The sequence below is a fragment of the Panicum hallii genome, chromosome 9 (genome assembly GCF_002211085.1).
Source record: "Panicum hallii strain FIL2 chromosome 9, PHallii_v3.1, whole genome shotgun sequence".
Taxonomy (NCBI): Eukaryota; Viridiplantae; Streptophyta; class Magnoliopsida; order Poales; family Poaceae; genus Panicum; species Panicum hallii.
In genome coordinates, this window is record NC_038050.1 from 4632943 (window position 1) to 4658307 (window position 25365).

Genomic DNA, 25365 nt, shown 5'->3' on the forward strand with positions numbered 1-25365 from the left:
TGAACTGAACTTAAAGCTTCCTCATACCAGTCGCTTCATCCGAGCACCACCTTAACTTGTGTAGCGAAAGAAGATTCCACATACTCTGTCTTGCACGCGCTACGCAATGGCATCACCATCTTGCCTTTAACCTATGAAATCCATCGGCATTTCATAAAACTCATCCTGATCCCAATTGTTTTTTTATAGCGTTTCAGACTTTTCAAACTGTTATCGAGGTGTATTCAAAACCATTATTATCGGATAATATATATTCTTTGACAAACAGTAGCTTTCTCCAGCTCATTAGTTCCCAATATGCTCTTTTCACGCGTCTGTTGCTGCAACAGGTGGACAAACAAGACTTATCTAAATGGATTATTTAGACCTCCAATTCAAGTTTTTTTTAAAGAATTCAGGAGTCTATCCCTGTTGGCTACAGTTCCGGGGGGGTGGGACCAAGATGATAGAAATGCAAAGCGAAATGTCTTGGATTTATATAAAAAAAACTATGTTTTGCTCCATTGAAGTAAATTGCTTTCCGAGAAGTTTCTTTCATTGATAGGCTCATAGCTCACAAACCTTTGAATAAGTTGAGATAGTAACATTAAAAGTACAGCTACATAATTGACAAATGTTCAACACTATAAACCATTGAATGGACGGTTCCACATTTTTTTACTAGGTCCATATCTCGTGTAGTGTTAGCATCAAGTCTCTAGACATGCTTCACTGAAGTCCCAGAATCTAGTCAATATTTTGACTTCCTAAGCCTTGGAACAACATAAAGTGAGAGGAGGGCAACTGGAAAAGGATGAACACACCACAACAGTAGAATTAGAGCAAAATAAGAATACCATATAAAATTTCAGTCTTTTGAATAGAGAAAGATGCCTGAGAATATATACTCAATTATTATGCACCATACAATGGAGAACTTACAAAATTGTTGCTATACATTTCGGACGTGGAAGCTGTAACTCATACTTTGGTCTCAAGAAAATAGGTCGACGAAACAGCCAAACCGGCTGAGTCGTAAGTTCGCACAAGCCGCTGCCTCTTTTCTGGTGATTCCATCCAACAAAACTCCAAATGAAAAGAATCTAATTTGGCGACGGATTTGCTAATGTCCGAGGGATATCCCATGTACATCCCACCAGGTAGCAATGTTATTTCATATCCTCCATCAAATTGAAGCAAGTTGTTATTTGCTGATCCTGTCCAGTTGACCGTTGTGGTTGTGCCAGTTCCGATTTTAGTTGATAAAGTATCCTACAAACAGAAATAGAGAAATTCTAATTTACATTATTTTGAAGAAGATATACCACTAAATGGTTATCTTTTCTATAAATATGTTTTAATGCAGAAAAAATGGCATGCGTCATAAGCTTTGAACACTTTGTTGTAAAGTAAAAATTTGACTAAGATAAAGCAAGAGTAAAAGCATTCTGATGCAACCAAAATCTCTAACGAAATAGTTGATTAGGTCCATTGTGCCAAATATTAGTTGCAAGTTTATATTCAAGCAGCGGGAGTATGTTCAAGTTGCAACCAAAAACTTTGAATACCTGAATCAGTTGGCCATTGCCGTCCATTTTGAGAACAACAGCTGTATCTGCCTCAGCGAGCGTTGCTCCATAGACCCCACTCCTCTTAGTCACAGAATGCCCCTCCCATCTTCCAAGTAGTGCATTTATCCTATCCCTGCTGGCATTCTAGTGAGGAAGGAATTAAAAGTTGGGGTTAACTCAGCACGATCCTGTCATACAATAATTTGACATGAAGGTTTCGGTGTTCCAATGACTGAACTCACCTCGGTACCAACTGGAGAACGTATAAGTGGTTGTGGCACTGCAGATCCCTGCCTCTCATGAAAAACGAGAAGTGTGTCAAGCACTCCCTTTGGGTCCATTATGTGGAAAGCCCTCACTCGACCATTGCCTTCAAGGGAGTAAAGACAATTTTCACATACAATAGATGGCTTACGAGAAGGTATCTTCAAGTTTCTGGTGAAGACAAAATAAATATGTTACACCTCATACAAGAGCTTCACAGGACAACAAGCACATTTTTGGCTAGTATTCTTTACTTGGGGGATTCTTCACCAGTGTCATCTTCTCCAAGCACACCAACCCGAAGGACAGTCTCCAGCATTCCAGCAGTCTGGTACCTCAGAGCAAATGCCTTTTCTTCAGGAAAGAATCCTATCTGTACACTAAACAACACCACTCATTAACTAGCTCAGATTTACAGAATTTTTCATTATAAGAAAGACTAAAAATATAATTTCTGTGCACCTGCTGATATTTGTCCACAGTGAACATATTCGTCTCTTTGATTTTGTACTCCACCCATTCAGGTTCAGAATCGTCTTCGTCCACAATTGATATTGCAGAGGATGCTTGCTTAATATACAACCTAAAATCTCAATATGTAAATATATCGATTAGAGCCTCAGCGCAGATGCAACAAGGCAAAAGCATTGTGATTGATTTTTTTTTTGTCACAGTGCTAACATAAACTAGAAATACACATAAAGAAGCTTAAAACCTGACTAAACATGTGAGTACATTTTCCTAATCTAAAATCTAAAAGTAGTATGACAGCCGAAAAACATATACACTGGGAGGAAGCATTACGATTGAAGGAGGCTGATAAGGTTGTCCTCCCCGTACGTGCTCACGGACAGCCGCGTGCTAATCCCCTGCAGAACCCGCCCGTGTACGTCGAATTGCTACACAGATTCGCAGAACACAATCACGGGCGCTCACAAAACTCAGCCAAATCACGAATCGGGAAACTGCAGAAAGGCTCGAAGATTAGATGCGAACAAGGGCGGGGCGTACGTAGAACGAGCCGTCCCACTTGCCCATGTTAAGGTCGAAGAAGCGATGCAGGTTGTCGATGCTCATGGCCTCGTCCTCGTCCACCTCCGGCGGCCCCGCGACTGCCGCGCGGGCGGTGTGCAGCCGGCCGCGCCAGAACGGGGCAAAGCGCGCGGCGGGGAGAAGGCAGGCGCAGCGGTGCCTCTGAGGCTGCGGGAAGGCGGGGGCGGCGAAGCGGAGGCCCACGAGAGCTTCCGCCATGGCGAGTTGAATGGGTGAGGGAATCAGGGAAGCGGGAGAAGTGTTGTCCCTGCCTCCATGCCGAAGTGGCTATGAAGATGATATCCTTTTGCTCCCGTACTTCAGTGTTTACGCCATTTTATCAGCAAAACGTATTTTGTATATGCATGCTATTTCCAGCTTCAACTGCTATAGTGTAAGCTGACCAGTTGTGACTTGAGGTAAGCCTTCAAAACTCACTCAAACTCACGCCGCTGCTCATACTAAGACAAGTGCTCGTTTTTACAAGCACTTTTTTCTCCCTTTAGATCTCCTTGTATAGAAAACTAATTTTGAAATTTTGTTCATGTGGTTATGTCGCAGTATTATCCTTTTTTTATATCTTCGGTAAGATCTTTGTTGTCGTTGAACGAAAGTTCCCTAAGGAACAGTTTTTTCAATGTGTAATCGTTTTTTGTCATAGATTTTTCTATGCTTGTGGTTAGCGTTTGTTGATTTATTGTTCTTTCCCAATTTTATTTGATTTTTTTAAAGTGGAGTGGTCTTTTGGTTGTTTTTCTCACTAAGGATATTGTCCATCAAACTACTAAGGATATTGTCCATGACATTACTAAGGATAAAGTGGAGTGGGTTTCAAATTCAACGACAAATAGTACATGACAACAAATATGGAAGTGCCTGTTCATGGGATATATGACATCTTCGTTTTTATAATATAACTAGTAAGGTGCACGGCACACACGTGTTTTAAAAATCCAGTAAACAAAATTTATATTTATAAAAAATAATAGATAATAGTTTTGTATTTATAGCAAAGATGTACACATTGTAATTAAGGAATTTTTTAAAAATATAATCAATTAACTCATATGGAACTAAGCTGCTCTCAATCATGGTTCATATGGTAACCCCCAATAGATTGGCCCATAAAAAATATAGTTGCTGAATTATTCAATTACTAATTAAATTGTTTCTTCTTTTTATTTATTTCCTAAATATAGAGGCAATCAACTACCATCTCTTAAAAGACTCTAAATCATGAGTTTTTCCCATGTATTTTATTTAATTCCCAAAACATAGAGAACCAGCTACATGCCCGTTTATATCTTTTGTTGATATCCAATCTTCTAGACCAGTATACACATGTTTTTAACCGAACAAAATCAAAGAACATAATGTTCATTAAGTAGCAGTTCTTAAACTTGGCAACAGGTGAATAATTATAATAACCAGCCTGCACATCTCAAGACTCAAATGTAGTTGTCATTCATTAGGTAAAGAGCACCTGTATCCTGTAAGCTCCCAGAACTATTGCATAAAAAGAATAGATTCACTCGATATCTAGGGCTATAACATGGATCCATGGAACGTGTGTGTCCATAGTCATAAATGCACATGCTTTGTATTATAGAGTAACTAATTGACCAATGAGTGTGCAATTAATTCAACGGTTTAAGTACCAGAATAATATGAAAAGACTACCTCACTTTGTAGCAAACCAAGCATAGATTATACTTGTATGTAGCTAACCATATACAATTTTATATTTATACTGGAGATAAAAAGGCACAGCAGCACAAGATAAACTGTATGAACTTGAAACAATCTACAACATAACCATGAAGTCATCTTCCTTATCCATTTCCACACCCAATATGCTTATAATGTTTGGTTACTGGAGCCACAGTGAACAGCTCCTCTTCGTGCTTCTCTTGCTCCTCTCTCGCCCCAATGTACTTCAAAAACTCCATAAAATCCCTGATTTCATAGACCAGTGTTTCCTTCCACTGTAATTTGCAGAAAGATTATTTATCATGAAAATAATGGCACATAGCTAACTCTGCCTCAAAGACAATTTGTTAAAGCTCTAGACAGAAGTTATGCAAACCTCTTCAGGTCTGTTCGCGGCAGCATCAATTATATCTTTAATATAAGGATTTTCTCTTGCCATTGAATCTTGCTTATCTTCATCATCCATTCTACCAGGCATAAATTTCTGAGGCCTGTAAACACCATCATTATCCTGAAATGCAGCGGTTATACATCATTGAAAAGGTGTAAAACTGAATATGCCGTGGGAACAGGGAAACGAACATCACTTCTCCAGCAAATAGTGAGTTCATAAACAGAATATTCAAAACTCTAAGAGGAACCAAAAAAAAAATCAGTGGGGGCAAATACACATCTCAAGCACCACACTAAAGTGAATTCAGTAATGTAAATGGCACTGGCTAGTCATTTCAGAACCTAAACAAACTGAAGGCAGGGAGCGCATCATCTTTATATATATATCCAATCCTACTAATATGTAACATTTTCAAGTGAGACTGAAAAGAAACTGAAAACACTATGAAGTGGCATCTCCAACTCAAATTACAGGCATCACCTATTAGTGGCAACAAAAAATACCTTACATAAGCTGGCAGGCTGCCAAACATAATGAAGGGGTCATACTGGAATACTGGGATCCAACGTTTCTCCCGCCATTAATTGTAATTAAAGAGTAAGCATCTATAATCTAATATTTTGTCTTGGCAGTAGCTCCAGACTTTGTCCCAGTTCTACACGTTCTTGACCCTCTGGTACTCCCCAAGGAAACACATAACTGCGTATAGAAATAAAAAACCATAGACTACAGTCCTTGCTTGCTTTAGGAAAGGTAAATAATATAGTTAACTCGGTATATTTAAAATGTCATATCCTTTGTAACCTGACATCCTTTGAGAGTCCCATGCTGTCCTAATTCGAGGGAAATCAAACAGGAAGACAAATCGGGCATTCTTTTGCTAGAAAAAATATAGAAATCACACTATATCCTGTGCTGTTGCATTCCATGAAGGCATTAAAGCAGGCAAAGTTTTCATCAAACTATATCCTGCAACCCTACATCACTGGAAAATGACAATATATATCATGTATGCTTAACAGACAAGTGTATAAAAAGAATGCTTCAGCAATCTTTCATGTACTGCTTGAGCAATCTTTTAATAGCAGTTCACAAAATTCATAATTTATAAAAAGAATGCTACTCAAATCTTATGGTAACAGATTAACAATGGATTCCTTGATAAGCAGGATGAAAACAGAGAAAAAATAGTGATGAACTCAGGAAAGCAAGGCCTCTTCAATTTCCTCCAGAAAAGCCAGTGAAATGCTTTAGGAACAATGTGAAGGTTGTAGCTTATACTTACCGAATAGCAGCAGCTTTTCAGAAGAGCTGGAGATTCAGTTGCTCAGATTTCAGACATGCTTGTGTTGTCCCGATTAAATATATCCATAACAAAATATTTTGAAATTCAGTTTCTGGAGGAATAATACCAAATTGCTGGTTCAGATTGTACACCCTGAAGGAAACAAGAAAGGATGTAAGTGAATCTGAGGGGGATATATTGGTGCAAAATATGATCCAATACTGTTACTAGAAAGAAAAGAAATAGCAAGCCCAAAATAAATGATTCGTAAATTAGGATGTGATGAACAGCTCTCAATATTACTCGAAATATTCTTTAAGAAAATGATAAGGCTTCTATATGCAAAAAATTTAGAAACTCACCAATGCCTGTTAGTAAACAAGACATCTTCCATAAATATAGAATGCAAATAGATTTGTCTGATCCTTGTCTATTGTACAGTTACTTTTTAGCTGAACCTTTCAGCTAGTTCTTTTCATAAGTAAAGGCTCCTTAGCCATGCTGTTACTCACCTGAGTCATTGCTGATTTTTACTGCCTACCATATTACTCCACCCTACAAAATCTTGGCTGATGGCGAAAAATGGATTTGGGACGCAATTGTGCAATAAAACTTTATTATGAGCATGTGATTGGTGATGCACGTGATTGGTCATTAGAATTGAAAAAGGGGTAGGTTAGCAAGTCAATGCTACCTGAGGAAATACAGATATTTGAAAACACCCTTTTGATCCAGAAATTTAGTTCATTTTCATAACATTAGTGGGCAACATTGAATGCAATTTGCCAATTACACCAAAACATCCTCAGGACTTCTGGCCTAGTGCTACTCTAGTTCATTAGACAAATCCATTCCAAATTGTTCCACAATTTCATCTACAATTCTTTTCACAATTTGTGCATGTAAATTCATGATGTAGGTCCCAACATCTGGATAGAGAAAAAATACGCTCATCAATTATACAGTCCTACCCTGAACCGGATTACTTTCTCCTGTAGCCTGGCCATCTTAAACTATTATGCAGAAGAATTTGCAGATACAAGGTCACTACACTAACCCAACACATCTATGCATCGATCAGCAAAGTTTTCAACAGGTATGCAACAGCGCCGGATCACCTATAGAAGGATGAAAGGGATGAAGGAACGCACCTCCCGTGGTGAAAAAAAAAATGAAGGAACGCACCTGGGAAGAAGACCAGCAGCGGCGCACTCGACGGAGCTGAATCAGCGCGGGATCTCCATCATGCATGCGTGGTGGCCGTCGCTGCGCCAGGCTCCTCCTTCGTTGGGTTATCTGCGTCCTCCATCGCCGAGGAGAGCACAGAGAGGTAAACCTCCCTGGTGCGCAATGTGCGAAGGCAGCGACGCTGAAGCGGATCAGGAGGCAGGACTGCAGGAGGGGAAGAAGAGACGGGTGGGAAGGGAGGTTGAGCTGTGGGAGAAGACTCCCGGATGTGGGGGCCGCCGGACCTGACGGGTGCGACGGCATGGCGGAGGGCCGAGCGGAGGCTCTTAGTGCCATGGGCCACCGCGGCCGCTGTCGGGACCATGCATATGGAGGGGTAGGAAGGAGCCGAGGTGGGCTGCCGCAGCGACGGCGAGCAGCCCGTGGGGGTTGGGGAAGCCGGTCGCCTCTGGCCGCCTACTCATGGTCTCGTGGGGCGCCGCCGCCATGGAAGATTTGGGGATCGGTGGGGATGAGGAAGGTGAGATACGGGAGGTGGCGTGGGCCGCCATGAAAGGGAGGGAGGGGGGAGCCGCCTCGCTGGGCTAGGCAGGGAGCGGCGGTGCAGATGGATGGGGAGGGAAAGGGTGGTCGGCAGAAGAGAAGACGGGATTGAGTTACCGAGGAACCGTGATTTTTGCATTTGAGAAAAATGAACGTGGGTAAGCGCGGGCGGGTAAGCCATCGTCCACGGTGAAATAAAATTTAGTTTTTGGCGGAATTATTTTCGAACGAGCGATTTTTATGTCCAATTATTTTCGAACGATCGATTTTTATGTCCACCAGGCCGATCCCGAAGCTGTCAGGTGGGTCCATTCAGAGAGGTAATCTTATCTTTAACCGGTAAAACATGTACTCAAAAGTTTTTGTTCTTTATGCTTTATATTCCGTATACTACCTCCGTTCTAAATTACAATTCATTTTAACTTTTCTAACTTTTCTCTCTTTACTATGCATCTAGATATAATATAAAAAGTTAAAATAAATTGTGATTTGGGAAAGAGGAAGTATAAATTAGTTAAAATCCATTAGGCAGAAATGAAACGATTGGTCATCGGCGTCAACGGAAAACAGAGTAAACATATCTGTTGTTTAGCCGAGGGGGACGCTGCAGCCCCGAGCACCCGAACTGGGTCGCAACTCACCAGCTGCGATCACGTACCAAATGCCGAGGCGCTTCCACAAATTAACTGGGAAAATGCCAATACAACTTCTGAAAGCCCAGTTATCATCTGATGCAAATGATTTCGATTGAGGTGTAGCCAAGCTACTTGGTTCAAAAGAACATTACAGATAGCAAAGGTACATCCAAATCACTCTGCATAAACGGCAAGACAAAACGGCAGTCCAGAAGCATGTTACTCACAACCAAACACGCTTATATCATCATCACACCACCTTCCAGATAGACGACCAGATAAATAACCAACAGTGGCAATGCAGCTCTAGTTCTTGCCACCGATATCCTTCAGACCACAGATCTGCTCCTCACCCATGGCAGACATCACACTAACAATCAGGTCCTTCCCGTCATCGAATCCAGCTTTAATCTGTGCTTAGTAAAGAAAAAGGAGTTAGAGATCTGAAGTGTGGTTTGCCACAAAGCTCAAGCGGACAACAAAATATGATTGAGCTCTCTCTAACCTGGGAAAGCAGAGTTTCATCAGTAGGGAGCCTCAGATCATCCTTGGTGCCTCCATTTTCAGTCAAAAGGCTGACCTGCATTATGTGTGGAATGCATACAGATACTTAAGAAATCATTATGAACAAATTACAGAGTTTCAGGAATCTATACGAGTCAGAAGAAGCATACAAATCCATCTTCAGATATGTCAATCAGCTGGTAGTCAGTACGGTTGACATGGGGCACCTACAGGGTATAGAGAAAAGATGATCAAACACATGGCATATCAAGAACCAAAGAAACAAGACAGAAGATGGTTTACACACTCACATCACAGTTATGGGAAGAGGGCACAATATCCTCAAGCTTCTTTCCGTTGAAAATGTCAATGGCCACGAAGTGGCATTTCGCGTGACCATGCTTCCCTGTCTTGGAAGTGGAGACCTCAACCACCTGCAATAAAGAGGGAAAAAACTATCATACTAGATACCACCATTTGTCCACAACCATCAAGCCATCAAGATGTCACACAGTTTAAAGAATGCATTCCATCCTAAGGATCATTCAAGGAATGCAAATGGGATTTCATGCAACAACTTTGATTCATGATTAAGTGACTTTAATAATAAGACCAATCAATACCACCCAATGATTAAGCGTGAATATAGCAAGAATTACAATTTCACAATCGCCTAAATTAGGACGTGAATGGCTTCAATGGAACACATAAAGCATGGTACAAACAGATACAAACTATGGTGCAAGAAACAATGTGAGTAAAATGGCAATTATACATTTTGCAACAATAGCAGCTGGGATCTCATAATATGGATCATTTACATAAGAGTAATCACAGTGCAGAGTAAACAAGGGTCAGGAAACAATTTATGAACCGCCACAGTTTGGTAGTTGAAATCAACTGACCTGCTATGGCCACAATTAAAAAGCATGAGCACTCACAATCGCTACCATCAACCAGATATCCACCACAAGAGCACATCCCAGAGACTAACCAGCCCAAAAAAAAAAGTAAAACAGCAACTTTTCGCGTTACGGCCTAGCAAGGCTAGCCAACGCAGCACACCGCTTGTATGGGCCATCGCCAAAACCCACTGAATCTAACGAAATAGACTGAGGCGAGAAGCAGGGATCTGTACCTTGCACGGGCGGCCCTTGATGACGAGGTAGCCGTTCTTGCGGATGGTGCCGGCCTGCTGCGGGTAAGTCTTGGACGCTCCGGCGTCGGCCTTCGACTCGAAATGGTGCTCCTCGGAGTCCGACATCTCCCAAGCTGGACCGAAGAACCTGCCGCCAAAAGCAGACTCCCACAGATCAGAATTCCCTGGTTCCCAGCTGGCCGGAGCAGATCGGAGGGGTTTGAGAGCGAGGGAAAGAGGGGGCGGCCGCTCACCGAGGAAGGCGCCGCGCGAGGGTGGGAGGCCGAGGAGGAGGCGGAGCGACGCAGCGATCCGGCTGACTAGGGTTCCGCACGGGCGCAGCACGCGACTCCTTTATGCGGCGCCGCCCGCTGGCTGGTGTCCGGGGGGATCGCGTGTGCTGTGTGGCTGCGCGGGCGGGCCGTGGGCTTCCCGCCGCGGCCCAGTGCGGCCCGTCCAGACCTCTCTTTCGTCGCGACGTGAGCGGTGTGCAGTGGCCGTGCATCGCCGTCGGATCTACCGGCCGGTGGCATCTGGCGGCACGTTTCTTGACTTGGACGCTTCTGGGAGTTCGGCGCGACGGCTTTTCGCGGCACGGAGAAGCCGCACGAAATCTTCAGAGAGATTGCGTGCCCAGACCCACAACATCTTCAGTGAGTAGGAGACAAGAGGAAGCGTTCGAATTATCTGATGTAGAGCTGACTTGCGAGTCGTGACGGTACCTATCAGCCACAAAGTAAGCAGCAGCTAATCACAAATTTCCACGGCAAATATCATAACTTTGTGGAGCTATCAGAGGACTCTGCAGAAGATGGATAATAGTAGACGGCTCAGATCACACGAAAAAACTTGAACACCTACAGCTTCGGCACGACGGAGAGTAGCAGAGCTCAGGCAATCCTTTCCGTAAAGCGGCAAGGCCTCTCTGCCTGGAATTCCCATCCGGTATGCGACAAAGACTCCAGACGACGGCAGCGCCAAGCCACAGACTCTTCAGTTTGTTCCACATGAAAAAAGCAATATTCCATTCACGACATCATGGTCCTGCTCCCGATCATATTTAGACTTCAGCAGAAAAGGAAAAACACAACATTGCTTCGACCGGGTTTTCCAGCGGAACCATGTTCTCTAGCATCAGTCTATAACAAGTTTCTCTAGTGTACACAGCTGGGGCAGGCAAATGGGAGCAGTGCATATCTACACAAATAATGCTTAGCCGTACAACAAATTACAACATGCTGGTGAGCTTGGACATGTGACAGTACAATCATAATGGGGGCACTTTAGCTTGATTAGTTGTACAACAATAGGATTGGCTGTTCTAGGTTTGGTTAGAAGGGTCTTTCACAAAATGGGGCTTGCGTTTGAAGTCGTCCAAGGCTTCAATGAATATCTGGTGCTCCTCCACCCTGGCAAATAAAAATGTGCAAGCAGAATGATTATCAGACACGTTCAGAGTTTTCTTTGTGATATAGAGATGTGAAGCTAAAGGTACGATGTGAAAATTGCCGCAGAAGCAAGAGAAACACCTCACCCTCCAGTTACTACCATCTAACCCAATGGAGATAACCAGATACTTATAGATTAGGGAGAGAGAAAGCAGCACCTAATGTATCCCACATGGCCAGAAAACAAGGTTTTCAAGTGATAAGAACCTTTTTATATTTTCATGCAATTAGTTGCATAGGTGATGGAGATGCCTACAGTATAAGTGTGACCTGGGCAAAACTAAATGATCTGCTTCCATAGTATTTCTGTCTGTTTCAGTAGTAACAAATACATTTTGCTTTGCAGAAATTCAACACAAGCAATTATAGAGTTGTACTGCTAATTCTTTTTGTATGTTACAACATTCAAGATGTGTTCGAAAAAAACAACATTCAAGATGAATTTCAAATTACTAATGACGAATTCAGTAGGAGCTTGTAGTTTAGAAGCCACTGACATTGTATCCGCTTCATGATGATAGTTTGGAGCAACTGCCAAAAGTTGGCCACTATGGTTGCACGCCACTGATGCCACACTGCCCGAAAAGCTAGGAAGCTGCAATAGTAAAATACTGTTGCTTTTATGGAACTGAACCAGAACAAAGAAATCCAGTCACTCATAATTAGAGATTAAAGTGGAAGAACTGCCATAGGCAGAAGGAGCAAAAAGGTAGGCAGGAGGACAAAATGATGTATGCTTTGTGATTTAAGGCAGAATCAATCATGTTATACAGTGAAGTCCAAGGGGTTAGCAGGGGTTAAACTATTTAGGAATCTTTCAAGAAGTAATGAACGGACTCTGCCACCTGGAAATTTGCACAAAATATGCAACAAACCAAGTACCTTTTTAAATCGATATAGCACTGCATTCATCTCTTACTAACAAATAACTTTTGTTATTCGCTAACTGAATCTGCAGACCAAATGATAATAGTATTTGGAGAAGGCATAAATTAATCAGTATGGGAAAGGGGAGGCTAACATGAGATGTAGCAGGAGCAAATATGGGAAGAAATCTCACTCTAAGTAGTCTTATAACAAACAAACTTTCTTTGAGACTAAGTAATTAAATATCACTGTAACCTTTTTTTGGGAAAAGCTTGATATTACCTCAAGCAGCTTCTTTTTTGATTGACCATCCCAGGCGATAGCATATCCTCCATCATCTCCAGTGACAAAAATTTTCTTGCTGCGGATCATAAACATAGGCATTTAGCTCCATCTTGAGAAAATTATAGACCTTCGATACGCAAAACATACCAGGGATGAATTGCGATGCAATTTATTGCCACCAGGTTGGATCTTCCATTTCTGGAATTTGGATGACATCGGAAAGCATATCTGCAAAAACATAAGGAGAGTGACAGTGGATAATTCGTATTTCTCCAATGGCTTATTTTGGTCCCGTTACGTCAAAAGTGTCCTATTTTAGTTCTGATTGGCCCTTTTGTAAGAAATATTAGAACTAGGTAGGGATCTGATTCGAGATTTAGATTAATGTAAAAAGGGAAATTCCACGAGTTAATAAGAGATGATAGGATATTATGAGAACTTATTCTTAAAATGTTGATTGCAAATTTGCCATATATACATCGTTTCCATTTAGATGAGAAATTACCAAGCCTTAGAAGCCTTATTTTAAATAGTGAGGGAAATAAACAGCAAACTGAAACGTAAAGTGCACAAAGAAAGTACCGATACTAACCCCAAATTCCCGTCTGTTACATCATCAAGATAGTTCAATGCAACAACACCATCGACAGAGCCAGCAACATAACCTAAGCAAAAAGAACCATCATAAAGGCTGAATGTATAAGTGAGAAAACAATGTCATATCTGATCCAAAATCTATGGCTGAATGAAAAACAAAAGCATATTTCAGAGCAGTCGAATGGACATCATTTGATCATAAATCAAAGAAATTAATTTCAATGTTTTATTTTTACAAGGTCCAATCTTACAATGAACTTTCATTTCTTTTATGGAAATAATAACTGTAGACAAGGTTTTGCTAAGCAATACTAAAGGTTTCCTTCATGTTGATAAACATATATTCACAGTTATGAAAACTATCATTACGATAAACTTAAAGTCCTACTAACAATAATCAGAAGTATGGAAATTCATAATAAATTTTAAAAAAAAAGGCGTACCATTCCACTCCGAAGAAGATTGAAGGCATCGAATATGATATTCTAGAGGAGAAAATTTAGCTTTAACTGGCCCAGTTAGATTCCTCATGTCATAAAAATAAACATTTCTCGCAACTGCAACTGATATATACATGCCACATACTGAAAGTGATGACACATCTGAATCAAAGTTTATCATGCTGGTAGGGGTTACATTTCTTATTTTTGTATCCCACAACTGAAGTTTTTTGTCAAGGCTCCCGGTCACAATCTGAGCTGAAAATAACTCTAGAGATTAGAGAGAGAGAAAACATCTATTGAACCAACCATAAAATTACCAAGCTATAGACTATTTAATGTCTTCCTTACCAGTGGTCTGACTATATTCGACGCAAGAAACCGCATCGTCATGGAGCCCCACTGTATCCTGAGAAACTGAGCGGAAGTCATACCTAAGAATAATGCCCATAACGTGAATGCAATGGTACAAACTTTTCAAAATTAAACTAATTAACATGAAGAAAGTGACTTCTTTGATGGTGTAAATCAACAGCAGCAGTGAACAATCTTCTCTACCCAATATAGTTGCAATTGTTGTCATGTAAGCCTGGTCTGCTCTACTCAATGCAATCACCACGTGGATTGAACACGGTGAACGCAACTGGAATTTGGCACGATAAAGATGCAGCTTTTCTAGGTTTAAGTTGCTTTTACCTATAATCAAAGTACATGACTAAGATGGCCTCAATGGTGTCTGAAAACTAGTCCATGATGGGCAACTGACTCCAGTTTCTAACTTCTAGGACATGGCTTGACTGAAAGCAAAGGACTCGGTGACACCAACTAACAACCTCTAACAGACTCCACTGACTCAACTAACACAGCTAACACGACTAGTATTATAGCCATCAGTTGCACATCTAATGCTAATGAAGTAAGGACTAATATGGTTTGTCCTATAGATGGCGCACATAAAGAATGCAAGATGCAAACAAACAGCGCTAAATGGAATCATAATGCCTTATTTGTTCTGTCATGCATTAGCAGCAAATGTAAAAAATTATTGCAATGGTCTAATCGAAGGTCTAATTTGCACATGGAATTTGCACACAAGTGCCAAGTTCATTGGTAAACTTTTGTTTAATTCTTACTACTTCAAAATCTTACTATTACTAATTGGAGGCTCCTTTTGAAGCCCCCACGTGAAACCACCTAGGATCCTAGGTGGACACTCAAAAAGATAGAGAAATCCTAGAAATTCTCACAAAAATCAGAAACATCCGGCCATCAATTCGACAACTTTAATCATAATAGTCATTGTATCTGTTATCTTTCCTAATAAATTACCCACCTCTGCCATTATAAAAATAGACTAAAGTAACCCCCTAAACATGTATCTAAAATTACTCACCTCTGCCATTATAAAAAAAATCTAAAGTAACCCCCTAATCTTCATGTAAATTATTCACCTATGTCATTATAAAAATAATGCAAATAACCCCTAAATTTGCATATAAATTATCCAATTATATCATTATAAAAAGTTAAAGTAACCCCTAAATCTGAATCTAAATTATGTAATATAACAAAATATTAAAGTGCACTAACATAAAATTCTAAATTACTATTTCTATCATTATTAACATATTATTTATATTATTGTGTATATAAAAATATTACCCACGATATGTGTCACCATGTATTCATGTATGATGGAAGAGATAAGAACACAAATTCACAAACAAATGGTTCAATTAAATATATATCAAACACACATGGAGGTGTGATGCAAAATGAAATCTATTGCAACCAGATAATGATAAATATGTATTTTAAGTATGTGTTAGAATATTTAATAGATCAAAGAGGGTGTGAGATAGATAATTATAATTATTAGCTATAAATTTTATCTCTGTATTAATTCTAATTAGCCCGCGTGGGAGCACGGGTTGATAGACTAGTGCATAAAGAACTTACATTGAGAACTGTGAAGAGAATTAAGGTGTGTAACTTGGATATCAGTAGGAAGCACAATGATGATTCATGCTATCATGCATTCAGCAAATAATACAAATGCGACATGATACACCAGCACAAGACACTCATTGAATACAGAAATGGATTGCATCCATTTTAACTTTACCTTCTCACAGATCCATCAGAGCAGCAAGCGAACGCTGCCGACTCATCTTCGAAGCAACAGTCGAGAAGCGCCGGCTCCGACTCCGCCTTGAACCGCAGCGTGTTCGTGTCGGCGTCGTACAGCCGCAGCCCCTGCGGAACAAATCCGGCGCAAAACCCGATCAGACACTGCTCCCAACCTCCACGGAAACGATCTCCCCCAAATTTCAAATCGACTTGAGAGCGCCCAAATTCGACTCCGATATGAGCTGGATTGCTGAAAACCCCAAAATACCACCATAATCCCCAAAAAAAACACAATTGTTCGCATCTCCATCGAACTCAGCGGAACCAGGAGTGAGAAGGGAAGGCCCATGACGCACCGAACCGCGAGTCGGGGGAGAGAGAGCTCTCACCGAATCCCACGAGGAGACGAGCAGGTTGTTGGAGGTGGGTGCGAACCGAACCCGGGATGCGGCGCCCGCGGTGGCGCCGCCAGCCAAGGTCCGCCTCGCCATCGACGGGTCTCAGGCGCGGCGCGGCCCTCGCTAGTGGAGTGTGAACTGGGGAGCGGAGGCTCCGAAATTCGAATGGAAAACTGAGCTCGTGCTGGCTGCTGTGTCGTGGGCCGACGTGTCATGGCAGATTTAAGCAAGACTCCATTGTATTGGGCTCTAGGCTCCGGTCCTGAATTCTATGCTTGTGTGGGCCGGAGGTGTCAAAGCAGATTAAAGTGCACCATTTTTCGGAGTCAACGAATTGCTGAAACAAATTCACGTTTGATTGCTGCAGAATACAGTAGAATATACTAGGTCAACGTGATCAAATCTAAAAAAAATCAGCAAGTCCACTAGAAGCATCACAACAGCTGGGTCCCACACCTTGAAAAGTGCGACATGAATTTGATTGATAATCTCAAGTGGATTCGGCAAAAGTTTGTGGCAAACATTGGCAACGTTGATACGTTTCCTTAAATGAGAGCAGAAACATTGCGACGCAACATTGCCATAATCCAATATCCAGCTGATTGAACCAAATTCACATAGCAAGTCGGATGCTGATGAATGCTGACCGATTAAGCAGAGCATAAGCTACAAAAAGAATACAGACTCTGACCCTCATCCATACCCTTCGTTGCACATGCGATGAGCTATTCTTCAGAGATCAAGGTGGTTTACAGGCATTGCAGTTTTCTCACAATGAATTATACCGGACCTCATAACCTGGAACAGCTTAATACAATGCTGTCCCAGAAATGTCTTATCAACTAATTTACGGGATTTATTATAAGAACGTACACCATGTTTCGACCCAAAAGCATGAAAGTTGGGGGTGAGGCCAATAGGCCGGCAAAGTATGTACACTCATGACTGTGATCACCTTATACCAGTCCATCATCCATCAGAGTCTCTATAACAAACGGGTGCCGCCCAATACCTGAGAATGGTGTCCAATGTTTGCTGGCAAGACCTCTCTCAAGACGCAGCAGTGATGTTGCTGCCTGATGGGCATCTGGTTCTGCGACACCGCCTTGTTGTTCTTCCCCATCCGATCATACCCCTCTCATCGGCTTCTAAGTCTCCAGTACCAGCAGGTTTAGGCGGTGGTGGGCTGACCTCAACCTCCTCTTCTTCTACAGTTATAGTTACTACAGTTTTCCGAGGTTTCCTACCTCTTGTCCGCCCGCCATAACGTCCTCGTCTAGTTAAACTCGACTCCCAGGACCCACCAGAAGCCTGGACTAACCCCTCAAGCAACTGAACATCCTCTATGATTTCAGGCCGAGAAAGTGACGAAAGGGCAGGCAAGATATCTTTTTGAAAGTCCCGCTTTTGCCGTCGCCTCCTCTGCTGGCCCCTTCTAGGCTTGGTGAGGAGGTGCGCAGTTGAAACTGCTTGTTCATCGGTTGTGATTGCAGGTTCCAGTGGCCTGCTCCAGCGCTCATCAATCTTTGTCTCTTCCAGCTTCAGTGTCAAGGACTCGAACGAATCCAACTCATCATCACTGGAATCATTGGTGCAAGCTTGGAGCTCCACTTGTTCGGCAAGGTCATTGATGTTGGATACAGCGAGATCTGCAAACCACTGCAACATATCATCACATGCCTCGACAGCTGTTGGTATATTCATTGACAACGCAACAATGTTCTCAGCTGCCGCCATATCGGCTGTAACAGATGTGTTGTCAATTTCCTGGTATGCATCAAGTTTACCAGGATGTGTGCATTCTTGATCAAAATTCCATGCAGCACCATCTTCACAAGCTGGCACCTCTAAGTCAATCACAAATGCACGTTTAGGCTGGTTGTTCCGCAAAGGGGCCGCCTGACATTCATGTGACACAACAGATTCCTCAGAATTGTCTTCGTTTGGTACATCATCATTCAGATCAATGAAATTCCTGACGGGGGCACCACTTTTCTTTATGACTCCTTCAGCAGCCTGTCCATCTTTAGACACATGTTTCTGGCATGAAAGAGGTAAACGTGCAGCACTCTCTTCGGCCTTATTACAAACAAGCAGAGTTCTAGCGATAATGTCTTCGGAAGGCCCATCCTTCTTAATTCCACAGCCTAGGGATGTTGAGGCAGAATCTGATAAATTTCGAATAGTTTGGGCGGGTTCATTCTGGTCTTTAGTATTTTTCAGCTCCATTGCAGTTCCAAATGAATGGCCAAACAACTTCCCTGGCTTCTCCAAAGCTGTCGGATCAGCACATACAGCTTTATTTTTGAGCCAAGAGATCCCGAATACTGATCCTCCATCTTTACCATGCTGAAAACTGCCAGGACATCTCCCATCTTGTTCTACAAGACCATCTTCCTGACAATCTGACAATGTCTCATTCAAATTAAAGTTCTTCATGCCCTTTCCATGGGACTGTCGATCTGAATGTTCAAACTTCTGGGAGTTCTTTTGCTCCAGGTCACTTGAAATTGCTACCTGATGTCGTGAGTGGGACACAGAAAATGAATCAAGTGGAAAACCAGGATAGCGGCCATCTAACTTATCCACATTTTTCAGCTTTGGAGTCGAAGTTCCAATGCTCTGTGTCACAGCACTAAGACTCGTGTACGAATTCACAGCTGACGATCCATTGAATCTTGGAACCAAAGCAGGATTATTGATAATGCTGCTCCTCGGGTCAGCTGTGCAAGAACCCATTGGGGAAACGATGGAAGGATGGTCTATTTGAGGAACAGAGATAGGGGCAGTAAATGTACCCATACTTGAATGATGTGGACGGTCAAGCGTAGCAAAATTATTGATAGCAGAAGGTTCCAGAGGACTTCGTGCAAACCAGCCAACTGAACTATTTTGACCTTGGTAAACAAATTGGTTATAATTGGCAGGCCTCCCATCAGCAGCTTTGAAGTATTTGGGGGGATCAGCATCACTATATCTGGGTGCTAAAAAAGTTATACTGCTGACTTGTTTACCTGAAGGTTGAAGCAAGAGACAGAACAATTATAAGACAGCACTAAATTAACTATAAATACAGCTAGGTAAAAGAATGTGCAAGCTAAAAAAAAGCATCCAAAAGAGCTATCTAATTTCTCAGCATGACATTACCAAGCATAATTGCCAGACGACAAACAATATGGCATGCAGAAAAGAAAGACACTAGCTGTGGTTCAGCAAGAGCAAATTACCCTATGCCTTCTTCTTACCCCTCCTTGAGGAGAAATGCAAGTTAATGCATCAGAAAGAAAATAGGGACCAGAAGTTTCAGTGAACAAAGTACTAAAACACAAAATACACAGAACTACTCTACAATATGATTTGGGAAACCAGTAAACCAAAGAGCTGAGCATGTGTTCTAGTATAGATTGGAGCCAAATAAGGACTCGAGAACAGCTTGTGACATAATAGACTCTAGAATATACAGTACACATCTCAAAGGCCAACATTGACACTGAAAAGATAAGTTAAGACCCATGAAGGTGTTCATGCTGCAATCCAGTAGTTACAATAAGAATAAAAAAGGCACCCAGAGCCAAATACAGAACAGGCATGGCTAAGACGGTTTGCATGTTGCGCCATTTGTTAACCATATTACCAGAAACATGAACTACTTTTCCTCCCAAAACCACAGCAAACATATATGCTTTACCCCAAATTAACACGTATCTGACTAATATGGTAACTGCAGTACTGAAAAATATACTGGACCAACAAAAAAAGTACTCTGTGGCCAGGAATTATTTCTAAAATAAACAAAGGTGTTGTCATTGAACCTTATTGTTACCTTTATTGATTGATGGTTTGTCCTCATGTCTTATTTTCGCACTTGCATCAAAGAAGTTTGAGCTTGTTCCCTCGTCAGTGTGCTTGTCTTTGGAGTATTCTTTATTGAAACTGAAGTTGGTTGTGTTTGGTCTCAATATTGGTTGGTGCCACGAGTTCTCCAGAGTATTTGAGAGGCCTCTGGAAACTGATCCATTTGCTCTACCCATATAGATGCCAGTATTTGACTCATTCAGGTCGGTAACATGCCGGCTTCCAAGATTATTTGTAGTCCTCAAACCTGAGGTTGAACTATTATCACTGAACCTCCCGAAGCCTTCTGCACTAATTAGTGTAAGGTCAGCATCATTCCGTGGTTTTGTATCTGACGCCAAACCAAGGAAATCTATGGGCTTGTTGTCTGACGTGTTGTCATCATCTATATAATGATCAGCTGGAAGCTGAAGGTCAAAAGTGGCTTGTCTGCTTCTTGGAGCAGCATCACTTGACAGAAATCCGTTTGGAGAGGACTGCACGCTGCCTTCTCTAAGGAATTTCATGGAGGACTGGTTTGTATCATTATGCTCGCCTACAGGAGCTTTTCTGTATGTTGTGGACACAGGAGGAACTGGCATCTGCCACATCATCTTTGCACCGTTTGGTGGCACTTGTGATGCTGAATTTGTATGTGATGCAACCGCCAGCATTGGGTATGAATATATTTCTTTGCTTTGATGCTGTTTCATCATATCTCTCTGTATTTTGTAAACCCGGTGCAGTTCATACACCTGGATAGTGAGTGGGTTGTGAGGCTTGACAGGAAAAAAAACAATTGATAAGAAAAAATAATTTGATATGCTGTGCTGTGTTGCTAAGAATTTGGTGTAAACTCACCTGTTGTCTAAATACAGCTTCATGTTCAAGCATTTGGTGCTTGAGCATTTCTTTGTCAAAATCCGAATAACCATTTGTTGGTTTTGTTGTGAAGCCATTGCATAACTGACCATTTGATGTCCTTTCCTCATAGTATGGAGACCACCTACCATTTGGTTCCATATTGAGATCCCCCGTGGCATAATATCCAGGCATATAGCTTTCCCCTTCTACTTTTGCCCCCATTCTTGTTGCAATCTGTGCAAGAGACCAGTCAATCAAACGCTCTGTTGGTAAAAATTCTACAATACTTTAACTTCAACAACCAAGCTTAAAATGTGCCTACAATATGGGCCTAAAATGTGGAAAAAGACAAGCATGCATTATTCATTGGTTGGCAGAAGAAACAAGCATAAGAAATTGGCTACTTACAAGAGAACACTAGCCCTTATAAATTTAAGATGATTATCAAGAGTATATATAGGAAAAGACAAATTTTCAGTGAGCTGGATGTCACAACTTTATTGTGGCAGCTTGTACACTTCAGTTACAAGAATGATGTCTAACTCTAACTGCAAAACCAATGCCAATTGCAAGGGGTGCAAAGCACGAACTCAAGTAATGAACAAATACTACTTGTTAATTGTTAGTTCTACTGGCATTAGCAAACCAACAAAACAATGCAGAGAAATTATGTAAGCAGTTTTACGATGCTCAGCCAGACATTGTCATTTAAAAGGATACTGTACTAAGCAATGAAATACGGAATGCTAGCAAGCGAGGGGAGAAACCCAAAACGAGCACAAATGGGCAACTACATTATATTAAACTGAGACTAACAGTTGCCAAAAGAAGCTATTAAAGAGCTAGGGGTTCCATTGACTAATTACCAAGTTAAGAAGCCTGCATTTGTCATGCTCTGATGCCCATCACCATCCCAGAATGTAGCCAAGTGGATTCTGTAACATTCACACTTCACAGCGCAGCACACAAAAAGGATGTTCCGAGAGCCAACGCAGCACACACGTATGGGCAATGCGTCTCTTCACTCTGTCGAGCTAAATGGATAGCTCAACCTGCTCAGCTGAATGAGCAGCTAAATGCGTTCACGAGAAAAAACCTGCATCAAACACTGCAGTGAGCAACATAAAAAAGATCTACTTAACAATATGCTCAATGTGTTGCATCGCGCACACAATGCAAGATCGAAACTCACTATCCCTACCAATAATCAAGCAAACATACACAGGATCAAAAGAAACATCACCGGAGGCCTAAACAATGAAAAAGAATATGCATGTACAGCTGTTTGGACGTCAACTCGCGAGACAGGAAGGAACTAAAGGAGAGAAGACAAGTCAACCCCCGACGGTTCAACGCACTTGATAAATCCTACGAACCAGTTCCCTCAAGCGACCTATCATTACCAAACCTGGAAACCGAAAGGCTGCGACGACTAGATGCAATTATCAGCTTCTTGCCGTCAATCCAACCGAAATTTGACACAGGAACTAATTGCGACAGAAACCCGATTTCCAGAAGGGAAAAAATCAGAACCTTGGACGGCTCAAAGAAGAAGAAGAAAAGGCAGAAAAGCTGCATCTTTTTCACAACAACCGAGCTAGAACGCTAGGCAGAACAAACCAGCGGAGTAAAATTTCACCTCAACGACTCTTAGCGCTGCGCTGAAGCGGATTGAGCCTGACGACCCTGAGTATACGGCGGACGAACAGCCTAGCGGGCGCCACAACGCCCATGGCCCCGAGACGCCCAGCAGAAGCGCCCCTCACCTTCGCAAGCGCCCCCCTCGAGTCGCCGGCCAAGGCAGTATTCTAGCGGAAAAAAGGAGCAAATTCCACGGGCACGGAGCAATCGAGCTCGAGACGCGAAGGAATTGCGGCGGATCCGGGATGGGGGTCGGGGAAAGAATTGGATCTGATGGGCCAGGGGGCGGACTGGCGGGGGGAGAGAGAGAGAGAGAGAGAGAGAGAGAGAGAGGGGAAGTGCGTACTGGTGGGTTCTTGTTCTTGTTTTGTCTGAACAAACGACTGCGTTGTTTTCTCTCTCCTTTTTTCCTCCTTTTGGGGTTTTTGGATGGGTGTTGTTTGGTTATGTGCTCTGCCCTCTCTCTCTCTCTCTCCTTTCTCTCTCCTCTGCGGGGGTGTTGCTCTGCTGCCTCCTCCCCCTTGCTCACTCTCTCTCTCTCCTCTGAGGAAGGGAATGGAACGACCTTCTTCTAAACTACGAGCAAGGACAGGCAGATTTGTTGACATCTGGTCTTTTTATTCTCTCTCCTCCTGCTGATCCTTCCTCCTCAGTCCTCACCCACTTTTATCCCCATCTCTCCCTTTCTCTCTCTACTCCCTCTCCCTCTCCCATCAGAATAACCAGAATAAAATAAATTAAACATGCACTTGTTTTCCCACCCCACCAGCTGCTGTCTCCATCAGAATTTTTCCTCCGGAACTAACTATATTATCAGTCGCGATAATCATCGACCATCTCCTTATTGAAACAGGGCATCAGCTGATCTCCCTTCCCTGTTACGATTTGTATAGCATTTCCTTGTTCCCTTGGGTGGCTGTAGAAAGAGCTTGGGGGGGGATTGTGACCCTGGGACTGAGAGAGAGAATCTGTGCACCCCCTTTGCTTGCTGGTGGGGGAGAGAGAAAGCCACAGCTCGATATAAAAATCCATGCTACTTCAGAGGACAGCACCAAACTTCCTTTCCAAATCTTACAAAACCAGCCATCTTTACTCCTCGTGATACTTTATTTTTTCCCCCTCGGCTCACATGCCATCCTGCAGCATCCGTACCCCGTTCTCCCGGCGGCTAGGTTACTGTTGCCGCTGCACCTTTCAGACTACCAGTGTTAGATTATCTCTTCATATGTTTTATTGTAATAAGGGTACATAAATTCAGATGCTTTCTTCGTGTTTGCGATCTAATCCCTCCACTAACGACGATTCGATGGGAAATCGACCAATTCTAGGCGAGTTGGATCGCGGAATTCACGAGCGCTCGCTTTCCTGGCAATCTTGGTAACCACATGTTTAGTCGGCATCGTAATCAATGGATACCTAAACACACAACCAACTCCTCCCCATTGCGAATCAGGGAGATCCGGAGCTCCTGTTTTAAGACTCGGAGCAGAAAATGATGGGTTGCTGGGGCGGAGGATGCAAATCCCGCACCGAACGAAAAGGACGGCGGGCAAAGAGAGCATCAGGGCCTTGGATCCGACACTTGCGCATTGTTGCGGCAAAGAAAAAAAAAGCAAAGGACCTCCACATTCCAGCCAGCACCCAGCACGTATGGTCGCTACAAATTTTAGCACAAGACGACATCACGGGTTAACTGAGTCGCTGATGCGAGGTCACCAAGGTCATCTACGTGTGGTCTCGCATGTACACCTGGCGGAAAAGATCTTGTTGGAGGTTGGGTTGATAAATGGACAATGCGCATCAGCAGTTCAGCACATTGAAAGAAAGCGAGGAAAGAAGAAGAAGAACAAAACAAGAGAGAGAAGAGAGAGATTGAGCATGGCAAAGTGGGGAGGAGAAAACAATCAATCAGCTGTACTACTCCCGTTCGCTGTTCCCCCCTCCCTCCTCTTTTTGCTCGATCCAATGGCTGCAGCCGCAGATGCCCCCAAAGGCCTGGGCGCGGGGCCCACCCGGCCCTGAGAGTGAGGCCCGGGGAAAAGTACCGGCCGCTCGAGTGTGTCGACTGTCGAGTTTATTACTGTAGACACGACGCGCGCGCGGCCACCGTATCCCGATACCTACCTGGGCCTGCCATGCGCGCGCCCCTGCTTCGCCCCCGGGATCACGAGGCGCGGCTGATGACAGCGTGTCTTCCGTAATATGCTCGCTACACGGGTAGGAGGAGGAGAACTAATCAACTCACAGAATCCCGACTCGCACTACTCTAATCAAGAAAAGATACTTCCCCGCGTAATCTGGACCGTCCATCCGGCGACCGCGCGCGGCGGCGGCGTGCCGGGTTTGGGCGAGGCCGGCCGCGTGGGGGGAGATTGGGTTTCATCTCATCTCAACCTCGGATTCCGCGAGCAGGCGAGGAAGGGAATCAAACTCCGCCGCCGCCGCCGCCGCCGCTCCGTCTGCGCGCCACCCTCCTCATCCCCGTCCCATCCCCCGCCCCCGGTGGCCTGGCCTCTCCCCGAACGACGCGGCCATGCGCGCGGCGGCGGTGGTAATCGTAATCGTAATCCTAATCCGAAGCCCCGTCCCAATCCCCAAGGGTCGGCTGGCTGGATTGG

General features: G+C 43.0%; 4 protein-coding genes across 8 annotated transcripts; all 4 read right to left on the bottom strand.

The window, feature by feature from the left end:
• Nucleotides 1-517: 517 nt before the first annotated feature.
• Nucleotides 518-4402, bottom strand: LOC112873463. Of its 3 annotated transcripts, XM_025936413.1 has the most exons (8): nucleotides 2811-4402; nucleotides 2619-2713; nucleotides 2277-2397; nucleotides 2069-2187; nucleotides 1793-1985; nucleotides 1548-1694; nucleotides 922-1251; nucleotides 518-783 (listed from the first exon to the last, which is right to left on the bottom strand). In XM_025936413.1, the coding sequence occupies exons 1-7, from the start codon at nucleotides 3063-3065 to the stop codon at nucleotides 961-963; spliced, it is 1221 nt and encodes a 406-aa protein (XP_025792198.1). In that variant the 5' UTR covers nucleotides 3066-4402; the 3' UTR covers nucleotides 518-783; nucleotides 922-960. The 3 variants fall into 3 exon arrangements, with proteins under 3 accessions (XP_025792198.1, XP_025792197.1, XP_025792199.1); XM_025936412.1 differs by lacking the exon at nucleotides 518-783 and having other exon boundaries at nucleotides 871-1251; XM_025936414.1 differs by lacking the exon at nucleotides 518-783 and having other exon boundaries at nucleotides 871-1251; nucleotides 2826-4377.
• A 4274-nt stretch (nucleotides 4403-8676) lies between these two features.
• LOC112873466 (eukaryotic translation initiation factor 5A-4) lies at nucleotides 8677-10652 on the bottom strand. Its single transcript, XM_025936417.1, has 6 exons — nucleotides 10498-10652; nucleotides 10244-10391; nucleotides 9417-9539; nucleotides 9276-9332; nucleotides 9107-9181; nucleotides 8677-9012 (listed from the first exon to the last, which is right to left on the bottom strand). The coding sequence occupies exons 2-6, from the start codon at nucleotides 10367-10369 to the stop codon at nucleotides 8908-8910; spliced, it is 486 nt and encodes a 161-aa protein (XP_025792202.1). The 5' UTR covers nucleotides 10370-10391; nucleotides 10498-10652; the 3' UTR covers nucleotides 8677-8907.
• A 666-nt stretch (nucleotides 10653-11318) lies between these two features.
• Nucleotides 11319-16903, bottom strand: LOC112873464 (mitotic checkpoint protein BUB3.3). Its single transcript, XM_025936415.1, has 10 exons — nucleotides 16865-16903; nucleotides 16400-16769; nucleotides 16006-16136; nucleotides 14232-14314; nucleotides 13884-14138; nucleotides 13436-13508; nucleotides 12991-13071; nucleotides 12841-12919; nucleotides 12189-12286; nucleotides 11319-11652 (listed from the first exon to the last, which is right to left on the bottom strand). Exons 2-10 carry the CDS (start codon nucleotides 16499-16501, stop codon nucleotides 11565-11567), a joined length of 990 nt encoding a protein of 329 aa, XP_025792200.1. The 5' UTR covers nucleotides 16502-16769; nucleotides 16865-16903; the 3' UTR covers nucleotides 11319-11564.
• A 138-nt stretch (nucleotides 16904-17041) lies between these two features.
• Nucleotides 17042-23392, bottom strand: LOC112873461. Of its 3 annotated transcripts, none has more exons than XM_025936407.1 (5): nucleotides 23094-23392; nucleotides 21973-22202; nucleotides 21104-21340; nucleotides 20232-21021; nucleotides 17042-19422 (listed from the first exon to the last, which is right to left on the bottom strand). In XM_025936407.1, the coding sequence occupies exons 3-5, from the start codon at nucleotides 21326-21328 to the stop codon at nucleotides 17459-17461; spliced, it is 2979 nt and encodes a 992-aa protein (XP_025792192.1). In that variant the 5' UTR covers nucleotides 21329-21340; nucleotides 21973-22202; nucleotides 23094-23392; the 3' UTR covers nucleotides 17042-17458. The 3 variants fall into 3 exon arrangements, with proteins under 3 accessions (XP_025792192.1, XP_025792193.1, XP_025792191.1); XM_025936408.1 differs by lacking the exon at nucleotides 23094-23392 and adding an exon at nucleotides 22746-23085 and having other exon boundaries at nucleotides 20232-20997; XM_025936406.1 differs by lacking the exon at nucleotides 23094-23392 and adding an exon at nucleotides 22746-23085.
• Between the last annotated feature and the right edge of the window lie 1973 nt (nucleotides 23393-25365).

Excerpts from the sequence above, each read along its gene's own strand:
- LOC112873461 (XM_025936407.1), bottom strand. The coding sequence starts at position 21,328 with ATGGGGGCAAAAGTAGAAGGGGAAAGCTATATGCCTGGATATTATGCC. Across the intron at positions 21,022-21,103 it reads AAGCTGTATTTAGACAACAG|CCTCACAACCCACTCACTAT; the intron begins GTGAGTTTACAC and ends TTTCCTGTCAAG. Across the intron at positions 19,423-20,231 it reads CAAACCATCAATCAATAAAG|GTAAACAAGTCAGCAGTATA; the intron begins GTAACAATAAGG and ends TTCAACCTTCAG.
- LOC112873464 (XM_025936415.1), bottom strand. The coding sequence starts at position 16,501 with ATGGCGAGGCGGACCTTGGCTGGCGGCGCCACCGCGGGCGCCGCATCC. Across the intron at positions 16,137-16,399 it reads TCGTCTCCTCGTGGGATTCG|GGGCTGCGGCTGTACGACGC; the intron begins GTGAGAGCTCTC and ends TTTGTTCCGCAG. Across the intron at positions 14,139-14,231 it reads CGAATATAGTCAGACCACTG|CTCAGATTGTGACCGGGAGC; the intron begins GTAAGGAAGACA and ends AGTTATTTTCAG.
- LOC112873466 (XM_025936417.1), bottom strand. The coding sequence starts at position 10,369 with ATGTCGGACTCCGAGGAGCACCATTTCGAGTCGAAGGCCGACGCCGGA. Across the intron at positions 9,540-10,243 it reads TCAAGGGCCGCCCGTGCAAG|GTGGTTGAGGTCTCCACTTC; the intron begins GTACAGATCCCT and ends TCTTTATTGCAG. Across the intron at positions 9,333-9,416 it reads CCTCTTCCCATAACTGTGAT|GTGCCCCATGTCAACCGTAC; the intron begins GTGAGTGTGTAA and ends TATACCCTGTAG.
- LOC112873463 (XM_025936413.1), bottom strand. The coding sequence starts at position 3,065 with ATGGCGGAAGCTCTCGTGGGCCTCCGCTTCGCCGCCCCCGCCTTCCCG. Across the intron at positions 2,188-2,276 it reads CTGTGGACAAATATCAGCAG|ATAGGATTCTTTCCTGAAGA; the intron begins GTGCACAGAAAT and ends TTTAGTGTACAG. Across the intron at positions 1,986-2,068 it reads ACTGGTGAAGAATCCCCCAA|AAACTTGAAGATACCTTCTC; the intron begins GTAAAGAATACT and ends TGTCTTCACCAG.